The 27,993-nt window shown below is 39.4% G+C and overlaps 2 protein-coding genes across 2 annotated transcripts; both read right to left on the bottom strand.

Moving 5' to 3' along the window:
- Positions 1-1,008: 1,008 nt before the first annotated feature.
- Positions 1,009-7,321, bottom strand: LOC125177838. The gene is made up of 4 exons (XM_047880335.1): positions 7,290-7,321; positions 6,658-6,840; positions 3,974-4,148; positions 1,009-1,218 (listed from the first exon to the last, which is right to left on the bottom strand). The coding sequence occupies exons 1-4, from the start codon at positions 7,319-7,321 to the stop codon at positions 1,009-1,011; spliced, it is 600 nt and encodes a 199-aa protein (XP_047736291.1).
- A 12,133-nt stretch (positions 7,322-19,454) lies between these two features.
- Positions 19,455-27,710, bottom strand: LOC108670505. The gene is made up of 4 exons (XM_047880334.1): positions 27,631-27,710; positions 24,672-24,736; positions 23,684-23,869; positions 19,455-20,116 (listed from the first exon to the last, which is right to left on the bottom strand). Exons 2-4 carry the CDS (start codon positions 24,715-24,717, stop codon positions 19,995-19,997), a joined length of 354 nt encoding a protein of 117 aa, XP_047736290.1. The 5' UTR covers positions 24,718-24,736; positions 27,631-27,710; the 3' UTR covers positions 19,455-19,994.
- Between the last annotated feature and the right edge of the window lie 283 nt (positions 27,711-27,993).

The following is a 27,993-nucleotide window of genomic DNA, read 5'->3' as shown; positions in this document are numbered from 1 at the left end:
TTGACAACATTTGACAACAATTGTCAACAATTGACAACATTTGACAAGAATTGGCAGCAATTGACAATATTTAACAACAATTGACAACATTTGACAACAATTGAAAACAACTGACAACAACTGACAACAACTGACAACATTTGTGAAAATTTGAGGTTAGTGTCAATTGACAAAAATTGCAGTTAATTGACTACAATTGGCAGCAATTGACAATAGTTCCCTGAGAAAAATTGACAATAATTGACAACAATTGGCAGCATTTGGCATTTTTAACATTCGTTCAGGTTTTTTCATATTAACTGAAGGAAATAAGGTATGTCTCGGGTTTATTCTACTGTCCGTGCGTGATGTTGACTAAAATATAACCGAGAATTTTCAGTTATATTTTATTTATAACCCGAGCATCTGATTTAAAATTGATTTTCTACTACACGCTCAGATATTCATTGGTGATCTCGGCGATAAGAGGAGAATGATTTTGTCCGGAGCTGGAAACTGGGCAAGGAATGATACATACAAGGCACATACGTTACAACCGAGTGATTCTTTTCTAAAAATTGGACGGATTTTTGCGTAGATTCTTTCAAGTTATGCTTTTTGAAACACCAGGTTCTCAAAATCTAAAATTTTCATATGTCATTGATACATCTAAGCCGGCTACGGTAATTTTGTTTCGGCACGATCCCTTAGATAAGCCTTGAAACATTTATATATTTCAAAACAAGCAACAGTTTTCACTTAATGTTATAGGTTTTCAGTGAGCATGTAGGTTCAGTGAACATGTAGGTTCAGTGAGCATGTAGGTTGAGTGAGCATGTAGGTTGAGTGAGCATGTAGGTTCAGTGAGCATGTAGGTTCAGTGAGCATGTAGGATCAGTGAGCATGTAGGTTCAGTGAGCATGTAGGTTCAGTAAGCATGTAGGTTCAGTGAGCATGAAGGTTCAGTGAGCATGTAGGTTCAGTGAGCACGGTCACACAAACGAAGCCCCGCTGGACGGAGAAGGTCGACTACGTGCGACTGTAGACCATGAGCTCGCTGACTTCAAGGGGTTCGCCCGGAGCTGCCATCCTCCGGACGGTGATGTAGCGACCCAGCACGGGCACCGTGAGGTTTGTGGTCACCCAAGTTACGGGGTTGGGGGATGGTCCAGGGAAAAGCGCCAGGAGCGTGTATGTACTGAAGTCAGGACCCAGCACGTAGGTCAGTCCAGTGCGGATCTGTGCCGAAAATAGTTGGCATTTAAGATATAATGATTGATTCGAAGGTTTGTGTCTGAAATATATACGTTAAATGCAGACTTAACCGTATTTTTTCAGCTATAATCTTTTGATTATATCGTTGCGTAAAAACAATAACATAAGAGTAACGTCTACAACTGAAAAAAATTCTGTTTTCACCGACTGATCTTCCAGAAACTTCATACACGTATGTTAAATACTAATATACAAGACTTTTTTGCTCGTATGAATTTTTCGAGGAAATGGAAGAATATTTAAATAAATAGAAAACTGGGATTTTTATTTATATATCAACTTTTTTTATTTACCAGCTTCAACATCGACAGAATAAACCGCTCAAATTGTGATTCAAATATATAGCGATTCTAGATATAATGATATACGTTTAAAAATTACTTTTAAAAGACAACACTTCCAAAGAACCCAGTATCTCCAATCTTACAGATGTACAATGAATTTCTCATCTAATTTTCGAAAATTAAAAAAATTTACTTTTCAATTTTTTATATATATAAATTTTTTTAATCTATAAATTTTTTTTCAAAATTATTTATTCTGTTAATTGATTCATGCATTGCCTCGGATTTCACATAAGTGTGCAAAATTTCAAATCAATTAGACAGGTAAAAGTGTGTCAAATATCAGTTATAAGATTTGTAGCTGACAAAATTATTATTCCAATTTTTAATATTGAAAATTTTTTTTAAATCATTTATTTTGTCATTTGATTCATGCAATGTCTCCAACTTTACACAAGTGTGCAAAATTTCAGATCGATGGGATAAGTAGAAGTGTATTAAATTTCGATTACAAGATTTGTAGCAGACAGACAGACAAACAAACAAACAAACAGACAAGAAGTGAAGTTAAAGAGAAGTGTTGTAAAAATACTAGGGACTCTCGATCTAGAGGCCATCTTTCTAAGTTTTTCTTAGAAAACTTTTTCATTTTCTACCCCTCCCAACCCCTCTCCCCTAGTTTTTACCACACTTCTCTTTAACTTCACTTCTTGTTGTTTATTTGTCCGTCTGCTACAAATCTTACGATAGATATTGAACACTTTTATACCTGTCCAATCGATCTGAAATTTCGCACACTTGCAGAAAGTTGGAGACAATGCATGTATCAATTGACAGAGATATAAAATAAATGAGATATTCATTGTATATGTGTACCGAAAAGAAGTGTGGTCTCTTTAGAAGTGTAAAACACCGGCCTCTTTAGAAGTGTGGTCTTTAAAAAGTAATTTTTGAACGCACACTATAATTATATATAATTCAAACAACAGATAAATTGGACAAAAAGGCTACTGGAGCCGCTAGATATTCTCATTACAAATCGATTGATAGGTCTCTCAATTTTGTAGCTTGGAAATGAAGAAAGAAAATAGATTTTAAATGATGAAAAAATTGCCATTTCAATTGCTCAGGAGAGTCAAATAAGTTCATTGGATTGAAAATGAAGTAAAGCTAAAATGAAGTAAGCTAAACAATTGCTTGAAAATCTATTCCTAGCTTTCCATCGCCTATTTCTCGAATTGAGGATACCATCGTGCGTTGCATGACCGACTGTTATCCAGTTTAATGCGAACAATGTCCTATAAATACCAGTTCTCATCAAGAAATATGTGTTAAGAAATGGTATAAAATGTTCATTTTGCTTTAATTTAAAATTGCTTCACGTAAAAACTAGAGCACTCGCATACATACTGTTCCCTGCGTTCGACGCGCCTTTTTCGCTGCTACAAAATGAGCTCAAAACCAGCTTAAGTAACGCGAATAAAATTATTAAATGAATAATATTTTCAGCTTGAGTGACACGGATGAAAATGAATGATAATATTTTTCTAAATAATAAATATTTATTTGCGTTATTTAAGCTGAAAATATCATTCATTGATATTTATTCGCGTTACTTGAGCTGGATTCGCGTTACTTAATATTATTATATGAATAATAAATCTCTGTGAATATTGTAAAAAATGTTCATTTTATGCAAATTTGAAACTGTCTTACGCAAAAACAAGAGCACGCACATACATACGGTTGCTGCGTTCGACGCGCCTTTTCCGCACTACAAAATGAGCTCAGTAATAAATAAAGATACATTTTTTCGATTTTCGACGTAAGCGCTGCCCTTTATTTAATTAATGTTTCGCAAAATTTACATGGGCCGCACATTCAACGTAGTACTGTCCCAGTGAGATTTCCAATAAAAGGAGTCTTTTCTCGTGTATATACGATCTAGATTCTAGACCCTCTACAGGAAGGGCTCGTATTAGAGCCACTATTAATGTTGATGCTACGAGTACTAACTAATGTAGAGTGATTTTTTGATATCCCAGGAAATGTGGGTCAGATTCATTTAGTTATAAAAACTTGTCCCAAGAAATTTGGTACGATATCATGTAATTATTTTTGTGTACTCTTTGATTATGTTCAATCTTGTCTATAACATCAAATTATATTCCATTTGCAACTTAATGTTTATTTGAACGTTTTCATAAACTGTTGCTTAAAATGCGTGAGGTTCCTATTTAAACAACCTGTACGAACGAGCCATATTCTTTATAGACAGTACTAATCTATATTTATTACTTTATTATTCTACATTGCTGCGAAAAGTACCATTAAGGTATCTCAACAAACACTATCCGATGCTGTACATCTTATATCTTTTTTAAATCTAATGTCTTCTTGTATTACTTTTTCCTTTCTCCCTAAGCACATCTTACTTCGATGTCCTCGAATCTTGTTCCATAAGTGACCAGCCTCGGCATGAGGGCCACCGCCTCGATGACATATTCGAGGCCCAAATCAATGACCAGGAAAGGCAGTGTATCATTGGCCAGTGAGTGGAATATGTTGGATGGCTGAGTAAACACACCGTCGTTTGCTCGTTGAGGAAGGCTGTAGGAAAAATTAATTGTTCTGATTTATCTCTTCAGCCCCTATAGGGCTTATTCATTTTATTAAGAAACATATGGGTTAATGCGAAAGCAACTAAAAACATTTTTTTCGATTAATGCCCACCTAAATATAATTGTGTCTGCAGTAATATTCTTGGACCTTTGTACTATCATATCTAAAAATATAACTCAGGACTCATTGCAGTGAATGACAGAGAGCGCATTTTCTCGTCGACGAAAACACGAAGTCACGGACGGACACACAGACAGACGGACGGACATGGCGAGCACAATAGTGCATTTTTTCCATAAATGAGAAAATGCGCTATAAAGACTATTCTTTGAATGAAAACTTACGAGATGGTTGCATACACATGCTAGACATGATCAGTTTTCACACCTTTATTTAGGCACCGACTGACAGACGAAGCAGCTACCAGTGCTTCTCCGACAGGCGTAAGGCACTCAATTGACAAAGCAATAACGTCCACTGTAAAAATCTCTATGGGTATTAAATTTTAATCAATTAACTTAATTACCATTATAACTGATCATTAAACCCTACGATATAACTGTATCAAACGTAACTTCAGATGAAGAAATACAAATTAGCAACATATAAATACAAGCAACTATATCATTCCTCTCAGTTGGCAAGGTGCTAAACTGAGCTTGTCACTACAACTCTCTTTCATATCCGAGTATAATTTGCTTTGTTGTTTGGCTCCGAATTTACCGCCGCCAGTGCATTACATATGTATGCCTAATGTACAATAAGGACAGGACAAAATTGGCAGACACCTGATAGTGCGCACATGGTTTTGGTGCCACGTGATGATTATAGTTCAAACCTAATCTATTATAATCTGCCATGGTTGCCTTGCATGTCCTTAACCACATGGTAAGAGCCCTAGATTTGAGCCTAGAATATAAAAACGCGGATGTGATACCTAGAACATAATACAGTTGCACGGAGAAAGGGAAGGTAGACATTTGAATGCATCAACTCTCAATGAAAAATATTGTCACTATTTTAATGAAGTTATTAATTATCAATAATTTATTTTGTACGAACATTCTGTTAAAGTTCATTTGATTCCTTGCAGGCTTGATGACATGTGGCACACGCCAGCCAGCCTAAGTAGAATCTTTTTGATAAAAGCGGAGACAGTATGTACGTGAAATGTATTTAGTTCATGCGTAGTTCCAACCCTTCATTTAGCTGACCTGCCATTGCTTAGCAACGCACTAACAAATTTGTATTGGACGTCATCGAATCTCATGCTGCACATCGACTGGTCAGCACTGTCGTAAATTCAACTATTTTCTTATCCCCGTAACCTATACAGGGGCCCCTCTAAATTCGAACTTCAGTTTTTCTTCCTGAAAGCTCGATTTGTTTGAGTCTTATTAGAAATTCATTTAAATAAAGACCTTGATGGATACGCAAATCAAGACAATTTTGTCTAAGCAAAATACTGAAATGTTCCCGATTGTGACCATATAGTAACATTGTTTATTATTCATTTCCTTTCTTTCGCCCTTCATCTATGACTATGTCTTAGGAATTAAAAGCTTCATTCACTATATACCTTTCGAATGTTGATATTCACGTTTTGTTGGTGAATAATTTCAAGCCAGCTCATTCTTCAAGTATAAAAATACTCTCTATTCTCATGCGATCGTGTCTAGTAAATAAATACAGTAGTGAGCATCAGCGTACGTCGGTATGACGAAACGAAAATTTTTTAATTAGGCTGGCTAAGATAAAGATTGGAGTTGTATAGAACTGGAAACCTGCTTGCGCATCCCTCTCAATCAGCTGTACGCGTCCATGCCAAGCTGTGCAAAGTCTGCACAAGTATTCGATGGTAATTGTAAAGTTTTATCTTCCAAAACCAGATTTACAGAGCAAAGAATTTTAGAATCCTCGTATATCTTTTAACAGAAACCTTGTTTAAAGGCCGCCTTCAACTCGTATCCCCTTAAAATTGTTAATAGATAGGCCTGCCCACGTTTTCTTGTTTTCATTTGTTGATTTAGGTTATAATAACTTCAAGGTAAATTTTGTTACCTAATTGATTGCGCTTGTTTTCTAGAATTTCGAACTGATTAACTCCGAAACGTTTTCTCTAATAAAGAAATGGTGAATTTTTAGTTATTTTCTTTGTTTTTAATTCATATTAATAAGCCCATAATGAGAATACCTTCAGGAAAATTTGCAAAATACCTACTTATAACAGAAAGGCGAAACAATGAAACGCGAGACTGGCGGGTAAATGGCGCCGTTTGGCCGCATGTGTTCCTGTTTCAACTAAGAGGCTGTTTTGGAATTTTAGTAGTCGTTTCGCAACTGTACATGGTTTTGGAAGTGATCGAATCGAGAGATACCAGTGGGTGCGATGTTGAATTATAGTTACTATAATTAAATACATTACATAATTTAAACATGTTTATCCCTCTAAGTGCCGAAAAATTTAGCTGGACAGAAAAAAACACTCATATCATACAAATCGGAGCTGAACTCGCTGGACGAACGACTTGGTTTGCCGAGCGCCACGTTCCTCAGGGGCACCGGGGCACAGCACTGCAGCAGCAAACTGGAAGGCGTCGCCACTGTGATGCCCCCAGACACCAACTGCCACCCTGTCTCTGAGGACGTGAATGCCCGGTCAACTTGATGGTTTATAGTTCTGTTAGCAATGGATTAAATCAGAGTTTTATCTGTGAATGCATTCAACTTCTGTGTTTAATGCACTTCCAAAGTCTTTTGATGATAATTTTTACACCTGCATTTAGCTGGACGAAATGCGAACGATTTTTGCAAAGGCAGCAGTTAGCTTGGAAGAGACCAAAAAGACAGATAGGTTGGGTGACTATATAGTCGCCGCTTGCTCCGAGTCAATTATACTGTTCGTTGGCAAAAACGAAGCAGGCAAACAATACGTTTTCGTTCGAACGTCGGTATGTCACTGAGGAATCACCGACAATATGTAAAGATCCCGTGTGCTTCGAACTTTTCATGTCAATCAAATCATCCGAAAATCCATCGAACATCCTTACCAGTGCAGCCTTCGCCCGGGCCATGGCGCTGCACCTGATGTACACTTATATATACTTCCGTCATGCGTCATGTACAGACAGCTGCGTCTGACGTACACTCACCTCCGTCATGCGTCATGTACAGACAGCTGCGTCTGGCACACAGCTGGGCGCACTGGTTGGCGTTCAGCTGCAGCTGCTGCAGTTGGCTGGGGTCTGTAATCGGTAATTTTTCGAGCCACAGAGGGTCTGCTGCCACAGATACCAGCAGGGCCAGCGTTGCGATGTTGGTGCCATGAAACATCTTGCCACAATGCCAACTGGAATGAGCAATAGCAAATAATTACCCTTACCCTCTGTCCTGGCTAAAATTCAAACGGCCACCTCATCAAGCCAGGCAGAGACAATGATAAGGAAAATATTAGTCATTCTGGGTTGTTTACTTAATCTTCTTGTGAAACTGCGGAGTAATATTCCGCACGTCAGAAGAAATGAAAATACAAACTTAAGATTTAGACCAAGTACAAATATACATGGGTATTTAATAACGTGGCAACAGATACAAATAACTAATAACTTACGTGGATTGTATGTGCCCTAGCCTTTAAATTCTAAACTGCCAACGGTCATTCAAGCTAACTTTACTCTGCCAAAAGAAAGGAAACGATTTTACTTCACGCTGGAGAACTATTCAACTATAAACTAACTACTATAATATGAACAATACAGTATGACAATTATGGCAAATTAACCTAAGAAGTAATTCAGCGGAAGCTCAACTCCTAGCTAGGAACATCAAAACCGTAATGAATGTCAGGAGGCTGCGACCCCGAATACAGCTCCGCGCCGCGCCGTAAGGCTACAAACTAAAAGTGCATGTCGCACCCGTACTGGACGCGATACCTTCTAATATTTACAAGTCATATTGTAGTAAGAAATTCTGCGAAATATTTCGTTGGAAGGCGGGATCATAATAGACAAATTATCAATGTTAAAGCTTAGGTCCATATTAATACATATTATTGTCAATAACTATGTGGGTGAAAGTAACATGGGTGCAATGAAAGGATTTTCGGCATTTAAAAAAGAACTTGAGGAAAGTACAGAATATCTACTTATAATAAGTAAATAATAATGAATAATTTTTGGTGAGTGATCAACATTGACGGGAGTGAAGTCAATCACTCAGGACTGTAAAACAAAATGGATGAGTATAAATGAATAACGTAGAAAAAACGGAAAGACTCAAACGCCGATGAACCATTGAAATGTACAAATTGGGAAAAATTTGTTTACACAAATTAATGACTAACATGATCTAGTTGGCAATCTTCAATCAATCTTATATCGGTATGAACTGCGATGAACATTGTATTGGAATGTGTGAATGGCTTATATCCTGAATGGAGCAGTCAATCAATAAGACAATCTTGCAGCACATCATTATTCGCAAACCAGTAAACCAAGTCAGAAATGTCATGTCGACGTTTTTGTGTATTGACTTGAAATAAATAATTTGTTCTCGTTGATACCAGCCACCGCACGGGCCAATTAAGCTGACGAGGAAGTAATTGCACGACATCATTAAGATCAGGGGTCGGCGACGTGCTCGATACCGACCCTTGAGGGTCAAAGACAAATGTTTGGTGGTCGATTAATTGATAGTGGTTGGAAGAGGGTCGATCATAAAAAATAAAAAAGAAACTTCGATTTTTCAACACCTTTAATACAAATATAACTTTCAGTGTACAAATATTAAAGTTTAATAAAGAATCTTGTGGTAATATAAAGGAGTAGGGGATTGCATTAAGCTGTGAATATGTACATCAGATAAGTAGAACGAGTGCTCCAGCACAGTTTAGCACATAGCGTCATTATATATTTATATATTGACAATTTACATTGATATATATGCATAAGTCGGTCAATAGCGCGACTTCTTTGATGAAATTCCGCGGCGCGAGGTAATTGTGCGACAAAATCGCGTCGCACTATATGCTCGATGATTAGTTTGTACTCAATTGTGCGACACGCTTCGTGAAGCATCGCTTCAATGATGCTTCACGTGGAGCCATTTTTGTTGATCTATGATATTAGTTGTTATAATTTTCAATTAAATCCAGTAAAATATCTACCGTCATCTTTGTCTTGGCTGAGTAAAATATTTCCTCATTTTTGTCGTGATCGTTCGGTTAAATCTCTAAAAAGCTTGAGCTTTAGTTTTATTTTTAGCGGCAAACCATTTAATTTCACACTTATTGAATAACCCTTGCGTTGGCTTGTTTATAAATTCCAATCCTCTGTCTGATTGAATTTTAATGGAGATCCGTTCAGTGAAAAGCTTCCGGAATATTTTTATTCCGGATTTTTATTTTTAGCTTCCACCTCCGGGACTTCCGATTTGCGCATTTTAGAATCACTGTACATCTTTAAACTTAGGCCCAGTTTGAATTCAGCTGCTAGCTCCTATCCCCTTGAAATTATTAATAGATAGTTCTTTTTTTTTGCTCCGTCTATTACTTGTAAATTTGGGTTTTTAATTTCGTTCTGTGCTTTCATTTCAATGTATTAATTTGTGACTTCTGATTTGTGATTCTAGATTCTACGAACTGACGATGGAGCTGGTCTCCGAAACGTTTTCTATAAAGATAGAAATTTTTGTGGACTTTTCTTTGCTTTTAAATTCTTAGTTAATTTGCGATTTAAGCAAACAAGTAATATAAATTCCAGAAAGAAGATTTAATCTCTTCACCAGTCTTTATACGTATAGAAACCGCCCATATGCATGTTTACTAATGATACGAATTACAGTAAGAATGTTGTTCTTCCCTTCGTCTGTATATATCTGCATGTCAACTAAATATGCCTGCCATTGATTATCGATCTATGTTACTTTGACTGGTCTTGTGGTGAATAATGTTGTATTGGTTTACGGAGAGTACATGCTTACTGCTCTCTAACCAATTCGTGACTTTTAGAGATAAGCTAGCAGGCAATCGCTTGCTGAATCGACGATGAAACAACTACCTTTCACGACGTTGAGATCGGGGTGAAAAGGGGTTTAGAATGAAAATTGAAGCAACGTTATTCTTGAAACGTCGTACTGCATGACGTTACAATGCAACGTTGCAACTGGATTTCATTATACATATTTTATCGTGACAGTTACAGTACATGAGCATCTTAATACAATGAGTTGCATTTAATTAGATTTAGACATACCACTTGCAGCCACATCTATTCACTGTTTTTTATTCTAGGCTGTAATTAAGAACCATTCGACCGTAGCAGGATTCAAAACCGGGATAGCAGCAGACCGCGCGATGCCCTGGCCATTTTGACCACAGCAGCTCGCATCAACAGGAAATAAAATAAGCTAAAGAATTGTTCCACTCCTTGAAAAATGACATGCATTCTGTAGTCATTAATTCTACACTTATATATACGTATATCATTTAATGTTGGTGTGATAATATTAGTTCCATTCTGGTAAATAGCTAAACATTCAACGTATCGATTCCGACCATTTTTCAACATTGAAATAAGGTTGTTTTATGTCTCTCCTATAGTAGACAGGTTTCGAAGTTGACATGACGTTTAATTTGTGTTGTTCAGCATTTCAACCTGAAATAAACATTGATTCAACGTTTAAAAATAAATCAACGTTCAACGTATCATTATCGACGTTATTTCAACGTTGAAGTAAGGTTGTTTTACGTCTTTTCCGCTGTTGTCCATATTTCGACGTTGATTGGACGCTTAATTTTGGATATTCAACATTTAAACATGAAATCAACCAATAATCAACGTTATTTCAACGTCAAATGCCTGCTGGGAAACCACACCTACGAATAAGTTCTTTTATAACCTTGCATCTGTTTTTAGGACTATATCATATTTAATTCAGAATTTTGCCACTCACTTTTGTGGATGGACTTTTACTTTCTTCGATACCCTACATAATTACTTCTAGCCATAACAGCATTAACTTAATTTGATCTGATCCAACATATTGAGGCTCATTAGACTTTATCGCAATTTCAGCTGCTCTTTTCGCCAGTAAATCATTAGACTAGTTCCGGTCTTTAGTTTTTGTATGCACACTAAAAAATATATTATGCTCCCTGCAAGCTCTATCTAATTAATTAACCCACATTTACCATTTATTTAGTCTTTTTTGGAACCTTGGTGCCAGGCCGCAGTATAAGTTGGCATGCTTATCAATGAAATAACCGTTCGAACCGTACTTCGTTTTCCATCGGTAAATGGAAAACCTAAAACATCCATGGATAAAATTTAATGTGGAGATGTAAAGGAACAGTAGTTTGTCACAACTCGATTATTAAGTTACTTAATCTGACTGTTGCTTTCAGACTTCTATCTACCGCAATTGACATTTACCCGCCTTTTTATTAGTTTCTTTATCTTTTGTTCACTTCGTTTTTAAATTGAATGATCTTCAAACCTTGATACACCGTGGTTATGAAATTTGTACCACCTTCCGTTATATGCATTCTGAATAAGAATTTATTCGTAATATGTTTAAACTTAAAAGGTTTCGATCGTGCCATGTGTTTAGTAAAATGAAACGCTTTATGACAATTAAATATTCTAACTCAGTTAATTGCCAAGGACGATAGTAGGAAAGCTGGTTATTGTACTTTCCCCTATATTGGCAGCTCGTCTGCAACAATGTCTGGAAAATTTAAAATCTTATTTTTGAAATATTTTCCATGTATCAGTTCCTACTTTCAAAATATATTAGTTATTTCTTCAGGCATAAGGATGTTGTTCCAGCCCCAATTCGGTCTAACCTGTTTAAGAATTTAGTTTTGCGCACTACGCTTCAGCGTACGTCGGAATGATGTCACTTCACTTCTACATCCTGGTTTCTGAACACCGCGACAGGAGTTATCATTCAAACTTGCCACTTTGCAGAGTTTCTCACTTGTTGTGCGCCTTCAAATTGACCAGTACGACATGAATGTGTGTGAAAATGACTTAAAAATACTCGGTTCCACCTCTATGTGGATCGGATTGAATGATTTTGAATCGCTGCACATTTGTGAACTGGAACCTTGCCATAATAAAGTGAACAGTTCTCTTTTTTAAAATTTCGTTTGTTTTTTCTCGTTACTAGTGCATATTTTTATTTTCACTTCTGATTATACCTGAATTCTATGAATATTTTTGAAGTGAAGGTGGAGTTGGCTCCAAAAAATACGGTGAATTTGCTTGGCGTTTGTTTTGCTTCTAAGTTCTTTGCGGAATAAATTGTAAAGTCAAGCAATGACATTAGTAGCGAATACTCAATTTTGTGAAACTTTAATAATCAGCCACTAAAAACAACGATTACAGTGTTCGGATTTTCCGTGTTAGATAAAGAAACTCTCTAACCAAGCCTTGATTGAATTTCCGCTGAATGTTCGTTAATAACTGGTCATAGATACCGACAGGCCGCGTAAACGGCACTTCCTCCTCCGTACACCTCGAGAGAAAATGCGCATAGACAGGCAATCTGAGGTTGCAACGTAATTTCGAATGTCAATTAATGGAATTTCAGGCCCCGCCAAGTAATGGCTAGCTCATTGTGAACCTTAACGACTTTACAGGTAGCAGTATCACCCGATACAGAAAGAGTTCAATAGCAAACTTAAAATTTTGGCTGTGATTACAACAGTCTTTATGATGATAAAATGTGTATATTGGTTAGAGTGAATCAGTTTGATTACGAAGTATCCGACCTCACCTGCTACTTCTAGGCTCCTGCACCCAGCCTCACGTCAGTCTGGTGAATGATATTGGTTTTATTGTCTACTATGCGTCTTTTATATGATTATTGGTCTGTATGAATCGATTCCAAATTGCTGCCAACTGTGGCAGTGATCAAATCATGCCAAATGATCAGATCGGTGATGGACCATTTAAGATTCACATTGATTTATGTCGGGTGCTGATGCATCTTAGTGATCGTTAGTCATAATGACCCTGCAGTATACACCAGAAGAGGCCGTGTGAATAAATATCGCTATGTTTCGAGGTCCAGGCTGATCACTGAGTTGAGCATTCCGACGATGATTTGTCAGCGGATCGATGAATTGCCTGCAACAATTCTCGCAGGTGGAATTTTCTGGATTTTTTCTCAAAAACACGTTTATACAGAGGCAGAGCATATGAGCATGATATGTCGAGCCAGGTTCTCTTCACACTTCAATTTCAAATTGCAGACGAGGCAGCTTTTACTGGCATGCATCGGAAACGAATAGGCAAGATTGCCAGCTTTATTTTGATGTAATTTGATCACAGCTTTAGACAGTGATTAATTTTCCTCTTATTCAATTATTTAATTAATTATGGCAGTTGAGACTCGAGACCCGATATTTTTCTTAGGAGAAGGTATATCTCAATCGATCGTAAAACGGGGAAGCTTTCAACTAGGAACGCGGAATGCCGCATCAATGCACCAAATGAATTGGGTGAGTTTGTTATTAAAAACTTTAATGATTAATAACCGTATATGCAACGTTTGTTAAGTTTGTGGATTTGCGATAACTACAAACCAATTGAACCGTTAATTAGCAAAAAAATTTTAACGCAAGAGTAAAGCAGTAGTAAATATGATGCTGAACTTTAATACTTCAACATACGATCAATTAAGATAAGTAAATGTAGAGAAAAATAATTGAAAGCCGAAAATTCATGATGTCCGAAAAACTTTCTGTATCCTAATGTGAACACTGTTGATCTTTTGCACAATCTATGATTACCGAACAGACATCACAAACAGAACGTTTCTGGCACTGATCATATGTTGATTAGATAGGACCAGACACTCGCATGTTGAGTAGAGCGGACCAGACACTCGTATGTTGAGTAGAACGGACCAGACACTCGTATGTTGAGTAGAGCGGTCCAGACACTCGTATGTTGTGTAGAGCGGACCAGACACTCGTATGTTGAGTAGAGCGGACCAGACACTCGTATGTTGTGTAGAGCGGACCAGACACTCGTATGTTGAGTAGAGCGGACCAGACACTCGTATGTTGAGTAGAGCGGACCAGACACTCGTATGTTGTGTAGAGCGGACCAGACACTCGTATGTTGAGTAGAGCGGACCAGATACGATGAGTGCAGAAAAAAAAGACGAGTTTTCTTGCAAGGATTGTACATCTGAAGCGGATAAGGACGGTGCGATCATTCTCATCAAAAAATTACTTTAATTAGGAGAATGTATGACGAAATCGATATGACGTGTTCAATTGTCAGCATCGCCACGTGATAGAAGGTTGCATTGGAACATATATGTACAACGCAAAATTTCACGTTCAAAAAACATTGGAAACAACATTCTTGATTAGATGTAAAACTATAGATAATGTCCATTTGTTTAGCATGCTGACGGTTTGATACATATGATTTCCATTAAATTTAAGCAGCGTTCCGGGCAACGTTCACTCTTTAGAAGAGTGGTGGACAAACTGGAATGGACAGATGCGGATATTAAGAAACGGATAAGTAAGGCATGAGGTGCTTCGTTCAAGCTTGGACATGTCTGGAACTACAGAGACATTGGTTACTCGACACAATCAGTTTCTCTAACAGCGCCGTTAAGTCAGGCGTAAAATGCGGAACATACACATAGAGCACGAACTCAAAAGACCCAAACATTTATGAAGCTGGGCCTGCGTTGAGTCTTCAAAATTGAATGGTCACAGAAGATTTGTAACGCCGACCTATGCTAGAAAAGGCAACAGCAACTACAGAGGAAGGAATACTACGGACCATGTGGTCGGTGAAGGCACACCTTATGGAAGCCAGCATCCAACGTCACAAGACAAATGCCGAAGGAGAGCTCCCCCCTCCCAAGGATAGAGAAATTGAGGAGGCAGAGAAACACCTGACCTCACCTGACTTCAAACTCGGCGCCGATACCGAGATCACCGGACTCGGATATGGGGCAGCTATAATGACCGGAGCCCAGGACATTCATGCAGGTGCGGTGGAGGACTTTTGATGGCGTGCCCCTGGAGGAATTATGGGCCCAATTAACGCTTCGAGCTTCATTGTAAGTATTCATAGTGCGCTTCCGTCCAGCGAAAGAGTTTTTTTCTTCGCCATATTTTGTCTTCCAACCAAGCGCCTATTTTGCACTCTCTGCTGTCCCTCATGCAGTTCAGCATAAATGGAATAAATGGTGTTCTAAACAGAGGCTGCAATTCACTTGAGCCTTCTCAGTGCTTTCATTACATTCTTTACTCGAATCGAAGAAAATGAACACATACCAGTTTTTGGATAATTATCCGAACATAATCGTATTCTTACCGGTGAATTATATATTGTATTCAATGTTCAGGGAGTAAATTTATACTCGCATTAATTGTGTGCCGATGCTGGTGCCATTTAAATCCGTGTTGATTCCTATGAAATGATGGTAAGCATGAAACTTTTTTTTCATCCGCACCAAATATTATTGCAATTGTGCTGCAGTGAATGAAAAGAGGGCAGCATATATCAGAAGCAGCCATACATACGCCATTGGCGGGGGAGGCGTCTCTGCTGCGTCCAGCACCCAGTAATGCACCTACAGAGAGATTCCCATGAGAGATTTATTAGGAACGATGAGATCTCGAGCAGCTCATTCCGGATAACCAGTCAGCCTCAACTCCTCACACATGATGCTCTGACTGTGCAATTGATTGCAGCTCTGATCATCAGCTTCAGCATCACATTCGTGTTGAGAATCATATTTCTCGATGCTCTGAATTCAAAAGTGTTGGTTCCATTAGAAGAAACATCAAATACCACATTTATGTATTTTAATAATATAATATAGCGATTTCATCGTTTATTAGGCCGAAGACCTGTCGCCGATTCTTAACATTGCAGAACATTAAGGGATCCGAAATTACTAGCTGCCAATAAGGTATTTTCTCGTCATCATATATCAGTCGCTCAAGGAAAAAGGATTATGTGGCTGTATTTCTGCTGATTCTTTTTAAATTAGCTTGATTAAGAGGAAAGACATTCATGTTCTCCCAGGATATGCATATAAAATTATAAATTTACATGTATGTATAGATATAAATTGAAAATTATATATTTACATGTATGTATCGTGTCAGACTGGGCATCAGTGCGCAGTGGCGTGCCACAAGGAAGCGTCCGGGGGCCTATTTTGTTCGTTGCTTTTATAAACGATTTGCCAGAAGTAGTGTCCAGCGTGTGCTCCATGTATGCCGACGACACAAAAGTTTATAATTCAGTGAAGGATGCGTCAAATAAAGCGAAATTGCAAGATGATCTTGACAGTTTAGTTAACTGGGCTGAAACATGGCAGCTACGGTTTAATGCTGACAAGTGTAAAGTACTTCACCTCGGGAAGAACAATGAACAGCAAAATTACAGTATGAGAAGACATGGTTGCAACGAAAGAGTAATGATTGAAAAGTCTAGTGTGGAAAAAGATCTCGGAGTTTATGTCGACAAGGAGCTGAAATTTTCTAAGCGTATTGAAACGCAAGCTAACACATCCAACAAACTTTTTGGACTAATCAGACGCTCATACGAGTTCCCAGATGCAGAAACGATGAAGCAGTTGTTTGTTGCCGTCGTGCGCCCGAGTCTAGAGTTTGGAAACGTTGTGTGGTCACCGAGATTTGAAAAGGACAGAAATTTAATAGAGAATATTCAAAGACGTGCAACAAGGAAATTTCCAGGCTTGAAGGGCAAGTCCTATGAAGAAAGATTGAAGATTATGAAGCTTCCAGCCTCAGTTATCGACGTCTGCGTGGGGACCTCATTGAAGTATACAAGTATACTCATGGTCTATACAAGGTCCCTGAAGGGTTACTAGAATTTGAAACAAGAACCAACACCAAGGGCTACGGCTATAAGCTAAAAAAACTGCGCTGCAACTTCTCCACGCGACAAAATTTCTTCTCGCTTCGAATCATCGACATGTGGAACAGCCTCCCCGATGAAATCGTTGGCGCTCCAAGTATGAACGTGTTCACGAACAGACTAGATAAAGCTATGGAAAAATATATGTTCAGATTTGAAATGCCTAGCTCCTTATCGAACCCGGTGGAAGTCTAGTAGCTACTTCAAACTATCGTCAGTCATGAAAAGATCCGGTCAAATGACACGATTTAAGATCTATGAACAAGGCATGAAAAGGAAAAGAATCGGCGACTGGCCACATCAGGCCGACACTTCAGCGCCGACATCACTATGTTATGTTATGTTATGATAAATGGATGTCTACTTTAATCTACCAATCTCAAAAAATTATCCACATATACATATAAAAAATCAGTCTTTTATTTGTATATATATGTGGATTATTTTTGAGATTGGTAGATTAAAGTGACGTCCATGTAGGGACGGTGAAACATAAAAATTACTGTGTAAAAATAACTGTAAGCAAACAGAAACATGAAAAAATATCTGTAAGTGGTAACTGGTAACAATTTAACAAGTAACAACTAACATGTTGACACTAGTAACAGGCTGAGGTTGACAACATGACACCGAAATCTTTTGTACAGTTTTATTCTGTAATTTATATTATGTATGTATCATGCTGGTATTTAAATAATATTTAATACTATTAAGTAAAATCTAAAGGCTTTATCTATAAATGTAGCGGTAGCGCTGTAGCGGCAAAACCTCGTATCGCTACTTAAAAATGTAGCTGGCGCTACCGCTACCGCTACAATTGCTTAAATGTAGCGCCGCTACCGCTACCGAAAATGTAGCGGCCGCTACATGTAGCGCGCTACTGCCCACCTCTGTATATATACTGCATATTTTTTATGCCATGGGAGGACGTTAGGGCAAAAGTATTCAAGTTTTCAGTATACATAAATTATTATTACAATGTATCCATTTATTATTCAGCAGTGAGCAAGTTTTAGCAGACGGTATATTTACTGCATTCGCACTTTCATGTTCTCATTCACATTCCAAGATTCCGGCGTCAAAGCCTAACAGAATATGCAAGCTGTTGTGTTTGTTCAAATAGACTTTTAATTGAGGATAGTGAGTAGCTATAGCGTATTTAATCGTGTTGGTATTTGCCATAATTTCAATCAATTCCTGGAGTATATTTTAATGTAGTTATTTATACAATCCAGCTCATGGCATCCGGTCGGGATTGTTATAACGTTTATATCACCCATAAATATCTGATGAAATTTCTAAGTAAATGTGTTACTTGCTTCATGATATTCGAGGTGGAATGATACATATCCAGTCCCACTAATGCCAGTTCACGAAATTCATTTTTATCAAATTTTATTGCAGTTTAAAGTGTGTATGAATGATATTCATTCTGACGGTAATAACTTCGCTTTGTGATTCCATTTTTAAATATAAGTTGTTGACGTTTAGCATCATGATCATTTAATACATTTTGTTTATAAAGTATATGTGAGAATACTTGCAATACATCACTGAGTCCTGTGTTTCCAACATTCAGAGAGCCGAATAATAAATGATATATTGTAAAAATATCATTAACGGTAGAAGGTATACAAATTATTCCATATATGATCAATGAAAGTTTTGAACCGGATTTTGAAGTACCTGTCTTTGGACCTGTGGTTTGATCCCTTTATGAAGGACTTACAGTACAATATGTTCCCTTTTGTGTCGCATGATTCAGGAGGTTGATGAGACTTTCTAGTATTTATGTAATCTAACTACGAGCATCTTTCAGAGCGAACCTTATTTGTTTACTTTCTTCAACTATTTTGTTAAGAGGTTTATTAGAAGCTAATACACTTATTTACCATCTACGTATGAATCTTGTGCCATACAGTTTTCTGTTGCGTTTTCTCTCGTCTATCATTAGTTTTATCAAATCTTGTATCGTTATTTGTTAATCAGTTAATTTTATTTTAATTAAATTATCAAATAACAATTTTAGCACCTGTTTGTCTTGAACTTGATTTTTATTAATTTAGTTTTCCTTAATAGTTGATACGCGTTCAACTTGATGTGTGCTAAATTTGATGAGTGTTCAACTCGATATTAGTCCACAGAATATTGCATATTCGTGGTCTGCCATTGAGGTCTGATTCTCTCATTGCGAAACATAGTTCGGCTAATAGGTATTACGTAAAAATTATGGATTTTATTACTGATTATCAATATTATTAGGTATACCATCATTATTTTCTGTTCATCAAATCAATTTAGTAAACGACATTTCCTTTTTTCTTTTAAGATAGACTGCAAGAATTTGACTAAGAGATAAAAAAAAAATGCTCAAGTGATCTTATTATTTATTGCAAGCAATAAAACTTTGCAATGCAAGTAATCCACTCTACTAGTATAATTCTGATAGTAAATACATATGATAACACAACCCAATGCCCATAAATAGTTTTATAATACGAAAAAAGACATCATTAATTTGGAATGAAAGTGTTGAACTTGTGGAGGCACTAGAAATACAATGAAATAATTATATTTAATAATGGGAAGAATGAGCAACATCCGTCTCAGGGGAAGTAGAGCAGCCCCTACTTCTGGCAGAGGGGGAAGTAGAGCAGCCCCTACTTCTGGCAGAGGGGGAAGTAGAGCAGCCCCTACTTCTGGCAGAGGGGGAAGTAGAGCAGCCCCCACTTCTGACAGAGGGGAAAGTTGAGCAGCCCCTACTTCTGGCAGAGGGGGAAGTAGAGCAGCCCCTACTTCTGGCAGAGGGAGAAGTAGAGAAGCCCCTACTTCTGGCAGAGGGGTTAAGTAGAGCAGCCCCTACTTCTAGCAGAGGTAGAGCAGTAGACTTCTAGAGTTAGAGCCCCTACTTCTGGCAGAGGGGGAAGTAGAGTAGGTCGCACGCCCTGTCGTCCATGTAGTAGAACCTGTCCTCTGCCAGCGCCAGGCAGTTCTCCTCATCGCCGCCTTGAGGCTCCAGTGAGAAGCCTGCGCATGAAGCCAACACGTTTAACTCATCGTCTAGTAACTGTCGTTACCGTCAGGTATGAATAGCATTAAAGACGGATGATTCATCGTGGAAAAACAGTCAGAAGTTTGTTTACTGAAGAACACTTTTTGACCAAGCCAAGTAAGAATAATGTTGATGGCGGATAAAGTCTCATATCAAAGGGACTTTGCCAAAAGGAAAACTGGCATTACCTGGCTTTTTGGTAGCTATAGCATTAAAGACAGACTACTTATCGTGGAAAAAGGTCAGCAATTTGTATACGGAATAACTTACCAGGAATTGGTATACTATCTTCGGCCCTACTCGGCTGAACCCATGCTCTTTCTACTTTCCTCATTACTTACACCTTAACTCGTTACTGACAGAGAACCTAAATAAAAACTTACATCCAAGGTGTCTTGGCCGTTTGATAGAATGGATTTGACCAAGCTTACAGTTTCGTTCCGGAATTATATAACATGATATATTATAGCGGTGCCATATAGGGGCATCAGCCTCGATTTGGCCATGTTGGCATATAGCCGGCTATGCTATGACAAAAGTTAGCCAATATGGCAACTCGGTGATCCTTACCACTGGGCCACCCGAGTTCGAATCATTAAATGAATGACAGACGCCGATGACTGATATACAATTAAATATCGTTTTGTAAGGAAGAGAAAAGTGAGCAATACAAAAGTTATAAACAACTAGCGCCATTATACACACAGCAGCGCCCAGCACCGTCATTATACATGCAGCAGCGCCCAGCACCACCATTATACACACAGCAGCGCCCAGCACCGCCATTATACACACAGCAGCGCCCAGCACCACCATTATACATACAGCAGCGCCCAGCACCGCCATTATACACACAACAGCGCCCAGCACCACCATTATACACACAACAGCGCCCAGCACCACCATTATACACACAGCAGCGCCCAGCACCACCATTATACACACAGCAGCGCCCAGCACCACCATTATACATACAGCAGCGCCCAGCACCACAATTATACACACAGCAACGCCCAGCTCCACAATTATACACACAGCAGCGCCCAGCACCACCATTATACATACAGCAGCGCCCAGAACCACTTTATACATACAGCAGCGCCCAGCACTGCCATTATACATGCAGCAGCGCCCAGCACCGCCATTATACATACAACATCGCCCAGCACCACAATTATACACACAGCAACGCCCAGCTCCACAATTATACACACAGCAGCGCCCAGCACCGCCATTATACGCACAGCAGCGCCCAGCACCACCATTATACATACAGCAGCGCCCAGCACCGCCATTATACACACAACAGCGTCCAGCACCACCATTATACACACAACAGCGCCCAGCACCACCATTATACACACAGCAGCGCCCAGCACCACCATTATACACACCAGCGCCCAGCACCACCATTATACACACAGCAGCGACCAGCACCACCATTATACATACAGCAGCGCCCAGCACCGCCGATATACACACAGCAGCGCCAAGCCCTGCCATTATACATACAGCAGCGCCCAGCACCACCATTATACATACAGCCGCGCCCAGCACCACCATTATACACACAGCAGCGCTCAGCACCGCCATTATACACACAGCAGCGCCCAGCACCGCCATTATTCACACAGCAGCGCCCAGCACCACCAATATACACACAGCAGCGCCCAGCACCACCATTATACATACAGCAGCGCCCAGCACCGCCATTATACATACAGCAGCGCCCAGCACCGCCGATATACACACAGCAGCGCCAAGCCCTGCCATTATATATACAGCAGCGCCCAGCACCCACCATTATACACACAGCAGTGCTTAGCACCACCATTATACATACAGCAGCGCCCAGCACCACCATTATACATACAGCAGCGCCCAGCATGAGGTTGTTGGGAGGGGAAAGGTGTGGTGAATACATTTGTCGAAAAGGGAAAGTTGAAGGCATTGATCCAGATTGTTCTAATAAATATTTTCTCATTTCTTCCATGGGTATTGTAATGCGGAGTAGGCAATTTAATAACCCCATTTTTGGCATTACATGGTCTTCGCCGAGCCAAACATAAGACTATGCTGGAATTACACTAAATCGATCAGGTGTCTAGACATTTCGATAATTTTCTGTTTTTTAGAATACAGTGCGAGTCTCTGCAATTTATTGAAATTTTCTAACCCAGCCGCGATAGACTTGCTTCCAGTACGGAAGTCAGGCGCATGCAGCTAGACATTCGCTTGCTGCCCCTATTACAAAAGTAGTAATTTCGATGTCAGAATTACTTAGGCCGTACGCCTAAGTCACTGTTAGGCCGTAGGCCTGACTCCGTTTTTCAACATCACGGAAAATTTACAGTCTGCTGCGGCATCGAGCACGCAACTCACTGCTCCAAGTTTGCTGTGCTTAACTGCCCGGCCACATTGCTGATTCTGACCAGAACTGTAGAACCTACAGCTTGCTGCTCTAATCGTGGTTCTCTGAACTGGAACCACCGGGCCACCCAAAAACAATCTTTTATATGAATTGAAAAAAGATGGTTTGCGCTAGGAAGCTGTGATGTAGGTATGAAGGCTGCTAGATTTTTATGGGCAAGGTGGCTAAGCATCAAGTTCTAAGGATAACAAGGTAGCCAAGACCCCTAAGATTTATGATCATATGTAAGGCAACAATCACTAGTTTATTATTATTATTATTATTATTATTAAGCCTCAAATTTGGCCGCACTGTATTGAATTGATCTTTGATATATGTATTGTTGAACTTTAAAAGATGAAAATATTTAGGAAGTTTAAGAATATTTCAGGATGGATAAAGCTCATTAAAATAGTTTAATGACGCTACTGGTTGCAGGCATGAACACCACCTCCTCCTGAGGGAGACACGCGGTCACTGGTCTCATTTTTATATAATTGGTGAAGAGTCGCGACTTGTGGTGGCAGATACAATGTCCACCTCGGCCCCTGGACAGGCCTGGCCTCACATGCCCCCAGCTGCTGCTGGTAGCTTCAGTCAGCCGGCTGACATGACTGTCGTGATGAGGTCTAATTAAACCGGCCACGCATGTACATTCCTACACACCTGGCAGAGTGTGGTGGTGAGTCATAACCTTAAACCGGCCACGTATGTACAGTCTTACACACCTGGCAGACTGTGATGAGACATAACCTTAAACCGGCCACGTATGTACAGTCCTACACACCTGGCAGAGTGTGATGGCGAGTCATGAACCTTAAACCGGCAACGTATGTACAGTCCTACACACTTGGCAGAGTGTCGTGGTGAGTCATGAACCTTAAACCGGCAACGTATGTACAGTCCTACACACTTGGCAGAGTGTGGTGGTGTGTCATGAACCTTAAACCGGCCACGTATGTACATTCCTACACACCTGGCAGAGTGTGGTGGTGAGTCATGAACCTTAAACCGGCAACGTATGTACAGTCCTACACACTTGGCAGAGTGTCGTGGTGAGTCATAACCTTAAACTGGCGATGTATCTACAGTCCTACACCACTGGCTGAGTGTGGTTGTCATAAGTGCTCACGGTAAGCAATGATGTACTCGTACAGCCCCCGCAGCACATCCGCGTCATCCACGATGGCAGTGTCAGCCCCGAGGGCCTGGCAGTAGGCACTGGCCTCGGTCCAGTTGGTCTTCGTGGTCTGGACGAGACCGTAGCAGCCTGACTGGATCGGCACCCAGCCCTCCTCGCACTGCGCGGCGCTCAGCCCTGGCGAGGCGGTTCAAGTCGAGATTTTAGAGTCAACCTCGCGACACCAGGCGCCGGGAATTCAAAGTTCCCACTTCACAAATTAGCTACCAAAGTCTCTGGATTCCCTTGCACAAAAAATAGTCCTGTTTCAAATACCATTTGGATTGTAAAATTTATTGACATCATTTAGAATACAACTATAATGCGCGAAAGCGAAATTAAATGCGATGCAAATGTGTGCAAATGAAATACTTTTTCGCGTCACGGAGACAGCAGCCCAGCTACGAATCATCTAAAGCTCCTGCCGAAATTAGGAGGGCACAGTTTCCAAATCGCCGTCCATCAATATGAATGCATTTTGTCATGAAACGAATTTATTGAAATTTCAATTGACATTTCAAGAGACAAGATATTTTTTAAGTCGCTCAAACTCTACGACGCTTAGTACATATTACGATTAAGCTCTGACATACATTACATCTTTTTATAAATTTTCTTGAATAAGCTGGTGCTTTTATTTAATACAAATTTCTGCAGCGAGAAATGCAGCGAGTCTCCTGTGAAGCTTTCCAGCGTAGGTTGGAGGCCGTCATTGAAAATAAGGATAGTCATATTAAATCAATAAATATGAGAATTTCTTAGTTAGTTCTTGGTTGTAAGATCATGAGATAAAAAATTGATTTACCAGTTTGTTTCATTGAGAAATAAGAAAATCATGCGTTGCCATGAGTATAGCAGACCCTGTATAACTGGGCCATCAATTTTATTCTAAATTCTAAATAAATTCATGTTAATGTTAATTTCTTGGGACGGCACTCACCCACACAGGCCAGCAGCACGCTCAGGACCAGCAATGCACGCGTCATCTCGGCAGTTCTTATTTCCCTGCTTTAGGAAGGAACCTTGAGCGTTAGTTCTTGAACGTTTTATGGGCTATCTCTGCAGTCGCATATTATAGGTTCTCTCTACAGCCGTATATTATAGGCTCTCTCAGTCATATAGGCTCTCTCTACAGCCATATATGCTCTCTACAACCGTATAGGCTCTCTCAGCAATATAGGATCTCTCTACAGCCATATATGCTCTCTACAGCCACATAGGCTCTCCCAGCAATATAGGCTATCTCAACAGCCGTATATTATAGGCTCTCTCAGCCATATGGGGTCTCTCTACTGCCTTATAGGCTCTCTCAGCCGTATAGGCACTCTCTACAGCCGTATAGGCTCTCCCAGCAATATAGGCTATCTCTACAGCCGTATATTATAGGCTCTCTCAGCCATATAGGCCCTCTCTCCAGCCATATATGCTCTCTACAGCCGTATAGACTCTCTCTACAGTCGTCTTGGCTCTCTCAGCCATATAGACTCTCTCTACAGCCATATAGGCTCTCGCTACAGCCGTATATTATAGGCTCTCTCAGCCATATAGGCTCTCTCTACAGCCTTATAGACTCTCTCTACAGTCTTATTGGCCCTCTCAGTCATATAGACTCTCTCTACAGCTATATAGGCTCTTTCTACAGCCGTATAGGCTCTCTCAGCCATATAGGCTCTCTCTACAGCTTTATAGACTCTCTCTACAGTCGTATTGGCTCTCTCAGTCATATAGACTCTCTCTACAGCAAGATAGGCTCTCTCAGCCATATAGGCTCTCTTTGCAGCCATATTGGCTCTCTCTACAGCCATATATGGTCTTTATCAGCCATATAGACTCATTCTCAGCTATATAGTATTTTTTTAGCTATAAAGGCTTTTTCAGATTTATACAGTGTGTCCCAAAAAAAAACGATATTCAACTTTGAATGACTGTAACTCGAAAAGTAATAGAGTTAAAAAATTGAAAGGTCAGAATTTGTTCACTATGTTTTTCTCCATCTCTCCACCAAAAATCAGACAGATCGATGTAGCCATAAGCGTTTGATAGAACTTTCAGTGGCATGTGCTAAAATCGTGCTTGCACAAAGTTTTAGTAAGATCCTTTTGCATAATCATTACGTTGTCTTCACATGTTTCCTTTTCGCTGTTTAATTTTTTGTATCTTTGGTGAGACAAAAACATGGCAATCTTTGATGAAAGGCAATCATGACAATCTTTGGTGAGAGACAATCATGACAATCTTTGGTGAGACACAATCATGTCAATTTTTGGTGAGAGACAATCATGACAATCTTTGGTGACACAATCATGACAATTTTTGGTGAGAGACAATCATGACAATCTTTGGTGACACACAATCATGGCAATCTTTGGTGAGAGACAATCATGGCAATTTTTGGTGAGAGACAATCATGACAATTTTTGGTGAGAGACAATCATGACAATCTTTGGTGAGACAAAAACATGACAATTTTTGGTGGGAGACAATCATGACAATATTTGGAGAGACAGGATTAAGGATTAAGGATATTTAAGGCGCCAGGATTACGTCACAGGACTAAGCTGTAGGTTGGGTGCTTCTATATAAATTATTATTCGGTCCTGCGGAGCGAGGGTAACTTCGAGTTGCTGGTTAATAGGCCGATTTATTATTTCGCCGGTTAAGAGGCCGATTAGAGGAGCCGGCGAAAAGTAATAGGATCTAAAACTTACTTAATTTAAAGATCAATAATGTAAAAAATTAAATTTTTACATCGAAAGATACAATATTAGAAATAAATGATTGAACAAAGGCAATTTTTGACTGTTTTGTGAGCTTAAAAGCCGTTTTCTCTCGTCACCATCGAGCAGCCCTGGTGATAAGTGTAAAAAATCCTATGAGCATGTCTGAGTTGATTACGAAAGCTGTCATGTCGTTCGCAATCTCTAGGATATATTGCCTCAGGTCGATATAAATGGTCTTTTATAAGCTGCATTGTTTATATAGAAGGCAACGGCGCTCTGTCAACTGGACCGTCAAACGTCCTCAGTGCTACTCGTCCCTAGACCCTGGGAGCGCAATCTACCCTCAGCAGATCAAAGGTTGCGATGCGTGTATAGCAAACGCTGGAAATAATCAAAGTGAACAAGAGCAGGCTAAAGAAAAAATTTAAATAACATTTTACGATGAAGCCAGACATTCTAAATATCTTAACATATGAAATTTTCTTTTGCGGTAGTGAAAATTTAAGAAAGAAGTTACACTGCTACACATAAGCTGTTCCGCAAATGGCAAACTATTTCTAAAATGAAATCCCTTATTCTAATCGCTGGTATATTTCATAAAATATTGCGATTAGATTTCTAATAATACACCTAACTTATCACACATGTAAGCACAAGTGTCGCACACCCCCCCCCCCTGTCGCTGACGACACACTGGCGCTGGCGGTGACCTGATAGCGCTTATATAGGCCCAGGTGGCGGAGGCACGTGAGGATCCCACGTTCTGTTTCTTATCATTATCATCATTGTATATAATATTTATAGCAGCTGATCAGTAGAGTAGGGTAACTGATGAAGTTCTAATGATGACGAATATGACTTCTTACAAAGGCTGGTCGTAATGGCGCCCGCAGCTCGAGAACACGTGTCGCGGTCATGCCACTCCTCTGCCACCTGAGCCTTCTTTTCTCCCACGCCATCCATGCCCTTATAATTTGCCTGTTCTTGTATATTAGATATTTGGGATGTGCAATGATCTACATAATACAGTACACTGTCAGATATAAAGCATCATAGCTTATAGCATAATTTGAAACTGTGTTAGATATTTAGGATGGACAATGATGCCAAAGATTGCCTCTCACCAAAGATTGCCATGATTGTCTCCCCCCTCCCCCCCCCCATTACCCATCGCCTCACTAGTGCACAATTTCAGGTCCCGGCAATATCCCCACACGGTATCCTGCATACGCGCTGCACAGCCCAGGGATATTTAAGGCGCCAGGAATACGTCACACAGGACTAAGCTGTAGGTAGGGTACTTCTATATAAACTATTATTCGGTCCTTCTGACATATTGTAACTTCGAGCTGCAGTTTAATATACCGATTTATGGCTATTAGAGGAGACCGACGGAAAAGTAGAAAGATCTAAAACTTAATTTAATTTAAAGATCAAAAATGAAAAAAAAAATAAATTTTTGCGTCGAAGGTTACAATGTTAGAAATAAATGATTGAAAAGAGGTTATTTTGACTGTTTTGTTAGCTTAAAAGGTGTTCTCT

Source organism: Hyalella azteca, unplaced genomic scaffold (assembly GCF_000764305.2).
Source record: "Hyalella azteca isolate HAZT.00-mixed unplaced genomic scaffold, Hazt_2.0.2 contig5214, whole genome shotgun sequence".
NCBI lineage: Eukaryota > Metazoa > Arthropoda > Malacostraca > Amphipoda > Hyalellidae > Hyalella > Hyalella azteca.
Note: the sequence above shows the minus strand (reverse complement) of the source record. Positions and strands in the feature narration are given on the sequence as shown.

Coding starts and splice junctions, on each gene's coding strand:
- LOC108670505 (XM_047880334.1), bottom strand. CDS start 24,717: ATGACGCGTGCATTGCTGGTCCTGAGCGTGCTGCTGGCCTGTGTGG. Junction 23,870..24,671: donor CGTGCTGCTGGCCTGTGTGG/GTGAGTGCCGTC, acceptor CCGCCTCGCCAG/GGCTGAGCGCCGCGCAGTGC. Junction 20,117..23,683: donor CGAGTACATCATTGCTTACC/GTGAGCACTTAT, acceptor CTTCATGCGCAG/GCTTCTCACTGGAGCCTCAA.
- LOC125177838 (XM_047880335.1), bottom strand. CDS start 7,321: ATGACGGAGGTGAGTGTACGTCAGACGCAGCT. Junction 4,149..6,657: donor AGCGAGTTCAGCTCCGATTT/GTATGATATGAG, acceptor TTTTTCCTACAG/CCTTCCTCAACGAGCAAACG. Junction 1,219..3,973: donor CAAGATTCGAGGACATCGAA/GTAAGATGTGCT, acceptor TTTTCGGCACAG/ATCCGCACTGGACTGACCTA.